Consider the following 15,640-nt stretch of genomic DNA (forward strand, 5'->3'; position numbering starts at 1 on the left):
GTGGTATGCAGGCTTTGGGCCAACATCTTACAGGTTCTAGTCAGCGTCTTATCCAAAACTGTCTGTGGACGCTTCGCAATCTGTCAGATGCTGCAACCAAACAGGTACGTATATATCATACTACTACTACTACTACTACTTCTTCTTTAGGGATGGCTGTGGCTCGGAGGTAGAGAGACATCTTCCAATGAATCCGTCTAGAAAGGCCCAGTCCACCTTCCTCCTGGAGAATATACTTTTAATCCTTGGCACCTTGTTTTCCAATTTAAGGAGGTTATATATTGGTTAACTGAATTAAAATGACTTGGATAAGAACACTGGCAAGCACTAAAACAAGTTTAGTCATCTCCACAGTTGATGTTTAGAGAGATTTATCAGAGATAAATTAAAAGGCAAAGATTCCTGTCGCATCTGTGGCGCACATTTATTAAGGTAAAAAGGAAAGAGGTCATCGGCATAGAAACATAATGTTCCATGCCCACTCTCCAAATGCTTTGGATATCAAGGTTGAATTAAGTGCACAGAGGCCCAATTGCAATTGCAAAACAAAGCAGGGACAATGGACAGCCTTGGTGAGCAGGATATGTTAACTAGAAGTAATTAGACAGGGAATAATTTGTCTGTATACTGGGTGAATAAACTGCCCCAAAACATTGGAAAAGAGAGAAAACTATTTTCTTTATGAAACCTGTTTGATTTTTTGAGATTAATTTACACTTAAACCAAAATGTTCACATCCACATTGAACAGTGCAATAGGACGGTATAATCCACATTGAATGGGGTCCTTGTCTTTTATAAGAAGAAGGAAAATGCATTTGAAAGGGTAAGGGGTAAGAATCCTTCTTATACAGTTCTAGAAATGCTTCTGGAAGAACTGGTGTGTGCTTATCTTTGAATGTCTGATGCAATTATGTTGTATAGTTACAACAGCCTTAACATTCAGCATTTCCATAATGACATTATTAATCTTGTCCTGCTTAGAAACATGATCTAAGTCCTCTGTCTTTTCTCGGTTGTTTTGTGCAACCAGCTACTGGTACTTTGGGGGGGATGGAATGGAAATTTTAATTTTCAATACTGCAAAAATGTCATTTGCTGGTTGTAGGGCATCTATGATTGTATGTTGCAGTTTTTTGTCATGAAGGGGGATAAAAAACAAAACAATGATTGCACCGCACTCTTGCACTTTCTCCACCACACTTTTCACCTGCTTCTCCCAGTCTTATGATTGAGCAGAGGATCTGTAGCAGCTGGCTGGTTTGACAGTTTAGAGCAAACAGAGAGCGGAACGGCAGCCAACTCTGGTGAGCTGGTCAGCAGGGAAGGAGCTGGTCTGGTGCCCGTCTCATTCACTCTGCTTATTTCTGTCAACCTGGCCCTTCCATCAATTTAATGATGGTGACGTCATCATTTAAAAAATGTGACAGAATTGATATCGGTCACTTTTATTGTTGTATACGTAATACAAATGCATACATATGATAATGTTCAGCCCGGTGACACCTTTAATAGAGATCCAAAACATTCTGGTTTCCAAGACAAGAGCAAATGCCTCATTACTTCAAAGTTCAGGTTATGTGAAGCTGTTTATTTTTTTTATTTCCTACAAGAAACTTTAATTTTGTGTTGATTTTAGTGGCCCCTGTGGACAAAAGCAGTAATGTTTCCATGAACACCACCGCCTCGCTGCCATACTCCCTTTAGAAAACCTCTCATTTTACTGCAGCAGGCTCTGACAGTCTGCTCCACTCAGTCCTGGTTCTGGTTCTCCCGTGCCTCTCTTCCCCTCCAGCAGGATTACAGCCTGTGCTTTCAGCAGCATGGAATCTAGCAGCGTGAATCTTCACTGGCCTACCTAAGTACATAAAGTACAAAACATAAATCCTTCTGTAGCACATTACACGTGTGCTGTATTCTAAAAAAAGTGTTTTACATAACAGCTCTAAGACAGAGCACTAAATGCATATGGCATTTTACACTGGATGAATTAGCCTAGTGGACATCATTGCATCTCCAGACAGAACAACAGTGCAGTTGAGTTTCAGCCTGCATACACAGTTGAGTTTCAGCCCAACATTGATGACAACAGAACATATTGGTAGCGAGAGCAACAAGCTAACAGACTGCAGAGTTCCATCTCTTTGCACTGCGAACACAGTGTCTGTACTGTGTAAGCTCCGCCTCCGGTAAAATACAGAGGTCAGAGCAGAGAAACAGACAGTAAATGACAGCAAAATGCAGTAAAGACTTGCACTAAACTGAAATGAAGCCAAACTCCAGAGTGTGCTCTGTCATTCAATCAAGAAATTCCCACACCTCTAGTGGTGTTGGCGTTGATTCCCCCAGCTGAGTTCCAGGTGCTGAAGCTGCTGGAACCACTGCTGCCCCACTGCAGCCTCTCTCCGGCTGCCTTGTCGCCAAAGTTGACATACAGGTCAATCTGGCTAAAGATCCATCTGGATCAGTGGGGACCGGCGGAGCAGTGAGGCGAAGCCCTGCTTCTGGCGGGTGGAGGAGCCACTGCCGGCGGGTGGTGGAGCTCTCCCAACTGCTGAAGGACTGGCTGCTGCGGGGGCCCTGCTGGAGTCTGAGCTGAAGTAGTGTGAACCTGAACCTGCAAATCGTTTTGTCTGATGTCAGAGAGAATCAGAACCAATGGCAGGCATTAAGAACTATATTGAAATGACCAATCTTCTCGCTGATGGTCTTGTTTACTTATGTAGCTCATGTAGAGGCATCAGCACTCCAACACTGCAGTGAGGAGGCCATCACTGATTTGTTCTCTGTCTGTTTGCTCCCCTGGTCTCTCTAAATAGGATGGATTAGATGGTCTGCTGCAGATATTGGTCGCCCAGCTGGGCTCAGATGATGTCAACATGTTGACATGCGCAACTGGCATCCTGTCCAACCTCACCTGTAATAACTCACGCAACAAGGTAACCATTGAGCAATGGAACGTTTCTGCTACATGTGACAGGTGATCATGTGATTCTCAAACCATCGGTTATAATCTGCTGCCATAATACCTAGTCTCACAATCTCACAACCTCATTTTTCAAAGTCAGTTCAAGTCGTAATTTGTCCCCTACAGTGCAATCATCAGTGCGAAATACTCTATCAAGATGTGTACTTTCTATGACATGACTGTGAGATTATATAATGAATCATATGTGTTCTGTAAACTGTTCTGTGGTGATGGAAGTCATCTTCCCTTGACCCAGTTGCTGAGCAAACAGGTCACCACATCTATAGGTTATAGTCAGTCAATAGATAGATAGTAGATAGATGGATGGATGAATAGATGGATGGATAGATAGATAGATAGATAGATAGATAGATAGATAGATAGATAGATAGATAGATAGATAGATAGATAGATAGATAGATGTATACTTTATTTGTTTGTAGCAGCAGCAAACAAAGTTACACAGTAAAATAAAAATATTAATTACGGGAAAAGCACAATATATACAATACAATAAAATTGTATTAAATTAACTAAGTAGGAAAACTAAACTAAACAGCAGTGCTCGTGTTTATTCCTCAGACTCAGAGTGGTGTGGATCCAGTGCTCCAAATACATACAAGATTTAATAGATGCAAGCCAAGGCAATTTACCATATGCACTTTGCAAACACATCAGCAAGGCTATTACTGTTAATAATAAGGCCACTCACACAACAATCACGCACCAACTACGCCCTACAACAGAATCCACACAACACACTGACACACACACACTAACCGACACAGAGACCTGGGCTCTGCCTCTTCTCGCCACAGATTGCTTGATCTGAGCTACCTGTGTCATAATTCTTGTTTTGTATTTTCAGTCCATACATCTCAATCTCAAGGACAAAAAACACCTCAGTATATTTGAAGTCTCTTTCACAACTGCAGGGCCTTCACTGGGCCCGGACTGAGAAATAAAAGATCCACCATTGCCTTTTATTAATGATTAATAATAATAAATGTGTTGATAAAGCTCCAGTCCAGTTTGGACAGGTAACTCATTAATTGGACAGTTTAGGTTGATTCGTCCTGCATCATCAGTACCACACAGATGCATGGAAGACAATCTGATTCTGACAGCAGGTCCACAGCAAGCTCATGTTTCATAAATGACAAGATGCCTTGTTCTGCAATAAATTATAATAACAATTGTGTGGTGGCAACATCTTTTTTTTTTTTACTTTCTAAATGACCAGGTAAAACCATGGTTACCAAAAGATATGGTTTATGTAGACTACTCAGAGAGATTGCTTCCTCGACAGTAGTTTTGAATTCATGCTAAATTCACATATATACTACTGAGTGCCATGCAGATCTTTAAAGCTGGTCACAAGTTGACGTCTATCTGTGTCTTGCTTATTCTTGTGTCATTAGAAATGTGTGTTCTTGCTCCAGTGTTTAGTTACACTCTTCATCTCAGGCAAACTGCAGTTTACATGTCAGTTCATTTATCGTTCCACTCCATCTTTTAACTGAAGCGCCTGCATTCTAGGTGAGCTGTTCTGGTCTATTGTCTTCTGCCTGAAATCCCTCAGACTCTGGTGACTCAGTACGGCGGAGTGGAGGCGCTGATCCACGCCGTGCTTCGTGCCGGGGAAAAGGAGGACGTTGCTGAGCCGGCAGTCTGCGCCCTGCGTCACCTCACCTCTCGCCACCAGGACGCCGAGCTGGCCCAGAATGCCGTGCGGCTGCACTACGGTATCCCAGCTGTCGTCAAGTTGCTGGGGCAGCCGCACTACTGGCCTGTAGTGAAGGTGAATGGAGGCGGTGGTTTGTATACTACTGACATGCAATGGAAGCGTTATTATGAATCACACCGCTCTTCTTGACAAAACCCATCCCGCGTAGCTGGTTGAGGCAGAGGTGATTGGTTAAGGTTAGGTATTAACCTTGACTAGTTAGGGTCAGGACCGTCCATTGGTCAGGGCATAGGACCTGAACTAAACAGGTTACCAGTACCGCTCCAAGCCAGTCCTAGTCCTAGCACTTCAATGCCGCACAGGACGGGTTTCGCTGAGAGGAGCAGTGGGTTTCATAATAATGCACAAATGGAACGAGTAATAGGCATTTGATACTCACACATTGCAGATTAAAAATGTTCAGTTTAGTGTCACAGCCATTACAGTGAGCTCGCATCCACAGCACCAGGGCTCTGCATGGTCCACCGAAATGGAACGGGGCCATAATGAATCAATACCACCTGTGTTCACCCTGCAATAACTTACTGCTGTGAAATGTGCCGATTGAAACAGCCTCAGCGGGACAGGATGAAAGACAAAGAAAGTAAAATGAAGGGGAACGAAGTAAAGAAAGATAATGGCGTTGATGGTGTTTATATGTCAGCTAGTCTGAAGGCAGATGATGAAACACTGAGACAAAAATACAAGACACACACACTAAGTGCAGAAAGAACCAGAGCAGCACCCACAAACAAGCAAACCCACACACTATGACATGCGTCTCCCATCATGCTTCACTTCCAAACACTTCAGCTGTGACAACACCCGCTGGTATGCAGTGTCCCTTGAGAGACAGAGAAAGAGGGAGGGACACACCGAGAGCTCCAGAGACAAAGCTGCTTGTTTAGTTTCACACGGAGACTGAGCGTCACTTAGAAAGCAAGAGAGAGAAAAGACTGAAAAGAAAATGAACAAAGCATACGGGCTGAATCCTGCAAGCACGTGTTGGAGGAAGTGACTAACATACTGACAATACGGCTGTTTCTAGAACCTTACCATGGAGCCTGGAGTGTGCCAACAGAATCAGTAGAGATACGAAACATAGACATTTGACAACATTTTTACTATTACATTTACATTGTAATAATTCAGCTGCCAGACGCATCAGATATTCTTCATTATGAATTAATACAGCTGTCTACACTGACCATGTACCAGCTCACATTGCACCTGTTCTTCTAGGTGTACAACTGCAACCCAAAGTGTCTCTCTAGGCTTCCATCTTAAGCCCTGACAACATGGATTGGTCTGAGAACCCTGCTAGACTCCGTCTGAGCCCAGGGCAGCACTGTGACAGAGCATCCTCTGTTCTCCACACTGACTGTGGATTTATACACTATTTATTCTTTTTCAACTGTTGTTTTTATCATGAGTACTTTCACATGGAACATGAATATTATGCAGCAAAAAAAAACCCAGTGTAAATTAGTTGTAGGACACGGTTGAGTTTCCTGGCCGTTAGCACAGTGAACATAGGCATCAATGTGCAGAACAGACGTATTCAAAGTGTAAAACAACACAGAGGCTCCTTTCAATCTCGACAGAAAGCTATGAATAGATAGTCGTTGAAAAGAACACAATGAATAACAAATGAATGAATAAGTAGAATTCATCAACAGGAGGCCATCTTGCAATGGAACCACACAAGTCAGGCCGGGGTGTAAAGTGGGCTGGGCTAATGGCCCATTCACCACTTCTTACCCACATACTCTAGGTGATCCTACTTTACACCTGAGAATGTTCATGACTGCATCTATTGTGACTATATTACTGTGACAAATCTGACCACAGACAGACAAACAACTGGCAAAGTACTAAAGACCGCTTCTGTGGTAGTTCATACAGAAGTTGCATCCAGGACGACATTTGTTCCATGATGACGCTCAAGGTGAAACCAATACCAGCCGCACACTAAGGCCACTGGTAATGAGTACTTAGCCAAAGTTATAGTAGAATATAATAAAAGATTAAAAAAAGCTTTGATGATCTGAATGATTGTGCCCAGAAAGACATGAATGTAATGTCGAAAGACAGAAAAACAGGTTATCAGAGAGGACAGTGAGCTCAAAGTAGCTGAGAATCAAAAACTCCTCCACAACTTACGTATCTGCATATGTATACAGAATCTGAGCAAGGCACCTTTATGGAGTGAAAGGTGGCGATGGTGACTTTGTGTGGCAGCTAACTGCGTGATGCTAGCGCATGAATCGTGAAGAGGAACGCTCACATTGAGAAATGCTGACGACTGATTTAGGCATGAGAGTGAGGCGTTGGTGCTTCTGCTGCTGGCCCCAGACATGAGAGCTTCTGCGCTCAGACATCTCACACGATGCAGATTACATCAAATCTGGAGTAGAGGGAGACCAGAGGCTGAGAACCACTGACCGTGATGTCCTTCAAAAGCCCACCGATGGACATAAGTCACAACTTCCAGGTCAAAAGAAATACACCGGTACACCGTGGAAGAGCTGCCGTTATGCCAACTGAGCATGCTCATTGTGGTTTGTGATGAGGTCAGCAATGACCAGGGCACTTTGCTTGAATGAGGCCGGCGTGATCCTGCTTAAGGACTTCATGCTTTTAGCTGCTATGGAAAACTTCTGAACATGTCATGAATGGCCGTGCCTTTTGGCATTAAGTACTCCCTTTGCTTGATTGAAAATCAAACCGTAAAACATGAAACCTATATACACACATATACTGTACTATAAGTCTAGTCTTCACACTCCACCATCAAGGTACTATAACTAGCATTTCATTATAAAACCCTGTGTTATAAAATGATAAAAAATGAACCTTCTACTTTGAAAGTCGTAGTTGCATATCTTGATATAGAGCACAGTGTGTAACGTGACGTAATGATGTCATCAGAAGAGTACTGATGATATTTTGCGATAGACAGAAGCCTTAACTTTCAGCTGAAAAAAGAATGAACGCTTCATCGTTGATGTTTTTCTTTATTTGTTGGGTAACTTTTGACAATACACGCGTCTTTAGATCGGTTAGATATTCCACAATTCAATTGTTCAGTTTGTTTCACGGAAACATTGCGTCAAATTGTGAATATTGTAAGGTGATGTCTGTTGCTCATCTGCTAACTTTAACGAACATTAACGATAGTTTCTTTTCTTCTGCATCATGTTGTTGGGTATGTTTGTTTTAGTTATCTTGTTGGCTACAAAATAGAGGTGTCCCTATTTTTGCCTGTTTAGTTTTCACTGCTCCGCAAAATGTGGATTTTAAGAGAATACAGAGAGGTGTTGGTCAGAATGCCAGTTGCTGTAAATCCTTGTGTGTCATAAAATGTTTTCTTGGAGCTAGATCAAGTGATTGATGTGCAATTGATAAGTTAATCGATAACCTAATTTTCATACAAGTGATATGCATACCCCCCCCCCCCCCCCCTCGTTCCTTGTTGGTGTCAGTGCCTGCTTGGTTGTTGCTGTTTGGCTTTGCCTTAAGATGTGATCGATCCATCTCCACTCTCTACTTCTATTGCTTCTGTTTGGTGCATTCCCACAGGTTGATGTTGCTGATTGGGTTTGGCAGTAGTTTCCTAGAAGGCGTCATAGACAGTGATTGGTAAATGACTGCAGCTTGTTGATGATGTTAATGGTGGTCTTCTGAGTTTTTGATCCATGCAGCAGTATGGTTTTAACGTTGGAGTTGAGTGAAATATATTTGGATGTCCAGATCCTGTTTAAAATGTTAAATGCTGTGTTTTTGCCTTTACACCTTCCTCTGCTGCTCCATCCACAGCTATAACACTTCTTAGGTAAGTGAATTCAGTGACCTCTTCGAGTGTCTGATTCTCAGTGGTTACAGGATTACTGCTTTTGTTGTTGATCCGCACGCTTTTGGTTTTCGATCCATTTATTTTGAGCCCAAGTCTAACGGCTGAGACGTGTTCTGCATCTGTTGATGGGTATGTGAGGGTAGTGTGATGCCATCAGCAATGTTGAGGTCTTCAAGATCTTCCGTCAAGCTCCACTATATGCCGGTCTGATTATTGTTGGTTGTTTGGTTCATGACCCAGTCGATACAAAGGAGGAAGAGGAAAGGGGAGAGCAAGTCGCCTTGTCTCGCCCCGGTGAGCACTTCAACCTTCTCTTGTGCTCATCCCTGGTGGAGCACCTGGCACCGCATCCCCTGATCGGTGTTCTTGATGATGCTGATGTATTTTGGGGGGAAACCATAGTGTGCCATGAATTTCCATAGCAACTCATGGTCTATGCTGTGAAAAGCCTTGAAAATCAATGTCAGTAGAGGATTGATCCATTCTTTGAATTGCTCAGTGATGATCTTGAGGGTAGTAATTTGGTCACTGCATGATCTTCCATGGCTGAAACCTGTCTGGTTTTCCCTCAGTTTTCTATCCACTTCGCAGTCTCTCTGCGCAGATAATTGCAGCCAAAGTGATTGAACACTACCTGGCGTTCACAGCAAGACGGTAATTATTACAATCCCTGAGGTCTTCCTTGATTACAATAGCAATGAGTTGTCTCGCCAGTCCGTTGGTATGTTTCCTTCCACGCAAATATTTTAGATAGCTGGCATAGCATGATGGTTGAAGTTTAAACCTCTGCCTGATGGTCTTCTTCACTTCAAATCTGGTTTGGTGGGTCACAGATGATCTCAAGCATGGAAGTGGCTGGTGGGATCGCTACCATCTGAACAATTCTTTTGAGGAGCTCCCGAAAGTGCTCCGTCCACCTTTGATGTTCTTCTCATTAGACAAAGTTGTCCCTGTTCATCACCGATCTTTGTGTACAAAGGTGGAAACCCATAGATTATGAAGCAGCAAACAAGGAGTTGAAGAAAAGTGACAAACGGAACAAAGGGAATTACTTGGTACTTGGTACACAACAAGCTGAAGAAGCAGCTGGGAAAAACAACTTGAAGGAACTCTACCTAACTACCAAAAACTAGCTTTCAAATGTAGACGGACAAACACACAGATCCATGAGTTCAGTGATTGAAGCAATTGAAAGCTTGGGCTATGTTGTGCATTTATGCTGCGGCCCAGGTACTACACTCCTCATACCCCCCCCCCCCCCCCCCCCCCCGACACTCAGCCGGTAGCATCTACTCCAGAGTGTCAGCTGAGTGCAGAGTGGAATTGTTCTTGCAGCTAATTCAGGCCCCAGTCATTTTCTCCTATAGATGACTCCACACAGCCTCTGGACACACACACACACACACACACACACACACACACACACACACACACACACACACATACACACACACACACACACACACACACACACACACACACACACATCTGCACGTAACCAGATTTGCTTTTATAGCCTGAATTTATTCCAGTTGCACTTCACTGTGTGTGTGTGTGTGTGTGTGTGTGTGTGTGTGTGTGTGTGTGTGTGTGTGTCTCAATTTCAGATCTGCTGATCCATAAGACACTAAAAGTCTCTTTACTCTAAGCCTAACATGACTCATAATTTGGTATTCTGATGTACAAATTAAACTTGATGTTTTAGTTAAAATGTCAACTTTCACACTTCATCTGCTCTGTGCACCGCTGCCCCCTGCTGGGTCAGTCTGGCAGGAAAAGCCACATACCATGTGGGGGTAGTTTGGGCTCCGATGCTGTTTAAGGATCTTACAAGACAAGAGCCCGTTTGACCATATATGCATACATGTTCACTATATATATTATTATAATATTTAGTTTCATTTAAAAACAGGCTCAGGGATTTCCTTTAAAAGCGGTTACTCAAACATGAGGTAATAGAACAAAATTCAGCAGTCCAAATGCAGATTTGTTCCTTCATTACCATGAACACAGTGGTGCTCACTCATGTGCTTCTAATTGTTCTTGGACAACAATGGTGCTGGATGGCACAGAGGAAGAAGATACATCAGCCTTGAACACACACGCTGTACTTGTTATACATGTACTTTTGGTGTGGTTCAGAATGCATCATTTAAAAACAATTGTACTAGCACTCATACTTTTACATCTGTGCTTCATCGTTCTTTGTCACTCTATTACAGTGGTCCCCAAACTAAGGCCCGCGGGCCAGATACAGCCCGCCTCCACATTTGGCCCGGCCCCCTGAACAATACCAGAGACGCATTATGATTTTTTTTCAGTCTGGCCACGCAAATCCTAGACTAGCCCCTGTCAAATAGAACGGAACAATGGCGAAAAGGTTAGGTAAGAAAAAAATTGATTCAGAATGCAAGGTATTTAACCTGCAGTGGGCAAACGATTCTTTTTTTGTTCAATGCAAAGAAAAGGCTGTTTGTCTCATCTGTCAAGAGGCGGTGGCGGTATTCAAAGAATACAATCAGCGCCGACACTATGAATCCCGTCACAAAGACAAGTATGATAACTTGCAAGGCCAAATGCGAGCAGACAAACTCTCAAAGCTAAAAAGTGGACTGTTAGCGCAGCAGAATACATTTGTACGCCAAGCTCAGCTGAACCAGTCATCCGTTCGGGCCAGCTTTCGGGTTGCTCAACTGATAGCAAGCAGCGGTAAACCTTTCACTGATGGAGAGTTTGTCAAGAAATGTTTGAATGCCGTCGCGGAAGAGGTGTGTCCCGAGAAGAAAGATGTCTTTAATGCCGTGAGTCTGTCGGCGAGTACAATCACCAGACGCATTGAAGAAATCGGGGGTAATGTATATATGCCCAGCTGCAGCAGAAGACGAATGAATTTGACTTTTTTTCATTAGCACTGGATGAGAGCACGGACGTGCAAGACACAGCGCAGCTGCTCATTTTTATTCGTGGAGTTAGCGCAAACTTTGAGATGTGCGAGGAGCTGGCAGCCCTCCAAAGTCTCAAAGGGACTACAACGGGGGAGGATATTTTCGGCAAAGTATGCCAAACCATGGAAGAGTTGGACCTAGACTGGTCAAAGCTTGCCAGCATCACGACTGACGGGGCTCCTAGTATGGTGGGCGCGTCTCGGGGTCTAATAGGACGCATGAACCGGGAGATGGAAGAACGGGGTCTCACCGCCCCGCTACAAGTCCACTGCCTAATTCACCAGCAAGCACTGTGCTGCAAAGTGTTGAAGTGGGATTCTGTCATGAAGGTTGTGGTGTCATGCATAAACTTCATCAGAGCAAAGGGACTTAAACACAGGCAGTTCCAACAATTCCTGTCTGAACTGGAGTCTGCGCACGGCGATGTGCTGTACTACACAGAGGTCCGATGGTTGAGCCGGGGCAGAGTTTTGAGGCGTTTTTACGAGCTGCTACCCGAAATTAACGCATTTCTTCATTCAAAAGATAAAACGGTCCCAGAGCTGATCGACCCAGAATGGAAATGGCACCTCGCATTTTTAACAGACGTGACAGAAATGCTGAACAGCCTTAACTTGCAGCTACAAGGCCAGGGGAAACTCATTTGCGACATCTATTCTCACATAAAAGCATTTGAGGTGAAACTTGCGCTGCTTTTGGAACAAATGAAAAATCACAACTTCATCCATCTCCCTGCTACCCAAAACCTCTCTGCAGAGAACCCAGCGGTCCCGTTCCCAGCTGAAAAGTGTGTGGAAGCACTGGAAATGCTGAAGGCGGAGTTTGGTGTGCGGTTCCGGCAACTACATGTTAATGCAAAAGAAATCCGTCTTTTCCAGAACCCCTTTCTTGCCGACATCGATGAAGCCCAGCCTTCTTATCAGTTTGAGTTGGCCGAGTTACAGAACTGTGATGTTCTGAAAGACGCATTCAAGCCCAACAGTCTCATTGACTTCTATGCCGCCCTCCCAAACGACACATACCCTAACATAAAAAAACACGCAATGAAGATGTTTACACTTTTTGGCAGCACGTATATCTGCGAGCAAACCTTTTCACACATGAAACACCTGAAAACTCCGATGAGATCAAGATTGACAGATGAACATCTGCATCAGTGTTTGAGACTGGCTGTGACTAAAATGGAACCTGACATTCAACTTCTCACCAGCCAGATGCAGGCCCACAGTTCACACTGATGAACATACATAGGTAAGCTCACTTTTCTGACTTGAATGAGTCATTCTGAGTATAAACAAATTTAATCATAATAAAATCTACTGGGATAAAATCCATCTCCACAACCATACTGGTAGTGAAATGTATTGTGCTGTGTAGGTGCTGTATCACTTAGTTGGGTTTCTCAGCCTGCTTGCTTTGTGGTTTTCACAGGGAAGTTGATGAGAGAGAGCTGCAAACAGCGGTGTCTACAAGCCTACTGGAACCTACAAAAGGATTATAAGGAAGGAACACAAGAACTTTGAGAGACTGCTCATAGGAGTCATTTGAGTAAGAGATTCTGCTCTGACAACTAAGCTAAACTTTTACCTGTTAAGATTGTGCACGGCACAACAGAAAGTTAATGTTAAATGGACTTTTTTTCTGTGAAGATCCCAGAGAGGGTTATTTGGTTATTATTTATTTCATAAATAGTGTTATTTATTTCATTAATAGTATTATTATTTATTTCCTGACTTTTTTTCTGTGAAGATCCCGGAAAGGGTTATTAATATTTGGTTATGTGTGACTTTCTGGAAAACAATAAATGTTTACATTTCGGCACCCCTGCGATCGTCACACTTTTTCTGTTACAAACTGACCCCGGCCCCCATCAGAGAAGGGAAAAGTTATGTGGCCCTCACAGGAAAAAGTTTGGGGACCCCTGCTCTATTACCTTGTAGAGTGAAATGGGCTCTTTCCATTTTGTCCCTCTCTCTCTCTCTCACACACACACACACACACACACACACACACACACACACACACACACACACACGCTCTTGTCTCTCAGTCGGACAGCTCTGCCAACTCAGGCAGATTATATTAATGAACTGAGGTGTTGGAGTTTAATGATGTGGAATAGAGAAATGGACAATGTGACTTCATAAGGACGCTTTACAGATCTGGAGTTGGGGAGAGAGAGAGGGAGGAAGAGAGGCAGTAAGGCTTAAGTTGTGCTACTTCTAATTGTTTAAAATGACGTGGTATCATGATGCTAAACCGCTGTGTTCTCTGCCTCTTGGCTGTCTGTTTGTCTGTAATAACACCACCATTACTACAGTAGCAGCGTACAACTGAACACATTTACATTGAGAGTGCAAGATGTTCGGCTTTTCATGTTTTAATGTAACCTTCACTTGAATAGAAATTAAATTGACTATATTTTGACATATGTTCTTGCAAAACCAGTTCAGAAGTAAAGTTATTTTCATACATTGCAGCATTTTTGCAAGATTACGAGTGATCGGTGTATATTTTAAAACACAGGTATTCAATAATGTGTTCCCTCTTCCACGCTGCCTGTTACTACTGTAAAACACATCTGCAGGCCCAGTTCATCATGTGCTGGTCATGGAGAAATTGTCATGACTCATTGTAGCTGCACCACTGGAAACCTGCAAGAAGGTGCGGCTACACTATTCTGTTACTGTAGGTCCTGGAGACTTAGATCAATACCTGACACTGAACAGCTAGGCTGTGGTACAAAACCCTGGTACTCTTGCAATGTCCCCGCAGGGCCGGCCCCCTGGTACCAGCCAGGTCAGGTCTGAGGGCTTGTTTACATAATAACTTATCTTATTAACTTACCTGACTTTGAGAAATGTACTATGTATGATATAGCTGGCAGTCGGAACAGCTGTCTCCTCAGCACTGAGCGAGAGGACCGTCCAATAGTCTTTTCCATCCCTGGGGTTTGCTTTGATGCGATGCTGTTTGCTGAAGTTCATTTGGAGACATCACATGTACAGTTGCCTTTCAAGCTGACCCAAATAGATGCCGGAGTCTCCCGTTGAGAACGATCTTTGACCTCTGCCCTCTCCTCAGGCTACAGTTGGTCTGATCCGGAACCTGGCGCTGTGCCCGGCCAATCAGGCACCACTGAGGGAGGCCGGTGCCATTCCACGATTGGTCAACCTACTGCTGAAGGCTCACCAGGACACACAGAGACATGCCTCCTCCGCACAGCAGACATACCAGGTCTGGACCACGCAAACACAAACACACACACACACACACACACACACACACACACACACACACACACACACACAGAAGTGATGTGTGCCCGAACATGTATTGCACTAATGGCAAGCACCCAGAACCTCGTCAGTCCTGCTGTGTTTTTAGTTCTGTTAGCTGTTAGCTCTGTTAGCCAAACACACCAAAGGGCTGACTTTGTAGTCAACACTCAGGTAGTCATTCATGCATACAGGTCCTTGAAGGGCTCTTCCCTTAGTGCTTTCTTTGACATCTCTCTGCTTCCGTCTCTGTTCCCAGGATGGCGTTCGTATGGAGGAAATAGTAGAGGGCTGCACAGGAGCGCTTCACATTCTTGCCAGAGACCCCATGAACAGAGGAGAGATTGCCAGCATGCAGACCATACCTCTGTTTGTACAGGTATACTCTCATCAGGCTGCACAAACTCCAGACACAGACGACACGATATCAGCGTCACAAACCCGCTGCTGAATTGTATTCTTTCATTGGTGTCCTGAACAGTTTGCAGTGGGTACTGAAAGTTGTTTGAGGGATAGAGGAGGCGATAGAAAGCTCCCATTGGTGGAAATCAATCTTCATCAGATTCCAGACCTGCTATTTGTGATGGATTAGAAGACAAGCAATAAGCAAAGTTGATGACGAAGATGATGATCCCAATGATCCCAATTCAGCCAAACACTTTACGCCGAAAATTTAAATACATACATTTAAATCAAATTATAATAGTTGTTATATCGGGCAAATATTCAGCAATGTTTGAAATGTTTAAACTACAGTTATAACCTCCTCACAGCACCATTGATGCGTCGCTGTTCAGACTCTACCACTGTTGCCAGAGCTGCAGCAGGTTGCCAGATTACCAAGTATTCCCCTTATCTTGCATTTTCA

The 15,640-nt window shown here is 43.6% G+C and overlaps 1 protein-coding gene across 2 annotated transcripts in view; it reads left to right on the forward strand.

Moving 5' to 3' along the window:
* Positions 1-15,640, forward strand: part of LOC137882471 (junction plakoglobin-like) — a 99,950-nt gene that overhangs the window by 70,732 nt on the left and 13,578 nt on the right. For both annotated transcript variants that reach the window (XM_068724799.1, XM_068724800.1), the window contains exons 8-12: positions 1-104; positions 2,819-2,938; positions 4,550-4,768; positions 14,579-14,731; positions 15,032-15,151. In XM_068724799.1, the coding sequence (XP_068580900.1) occupies positions 1-104; positions 2,819-2,938; positions 4,550-4,768; positions 14,579-14,731; positions 15,032-15,151 (716 nt within the window). The remainder of the gene's footprint in view (positions 105-2,818; positions 2,939-4,549; positions 4,769-14,578; positions 14,732-15,031; positions 15,152-15,640) is intronic.

This window comes from Cebidichthys violaceus, unplaced genomic scaffold (genome assembly GCF_023349555.1).
Source record: "Cebidichthys violaceus isolate CVI_PGR_0920_01 unplaced genomic scaffold, fCebVio1.0.p SCAF_32, whole genome shotgun sequence".
Lineage (NCBI taxonomy): Eukaryota > Metazoa > Chordata > Actinopteri > Perciformes > Stichaeidae > Cebidichthys > Cebidichthys violaceus.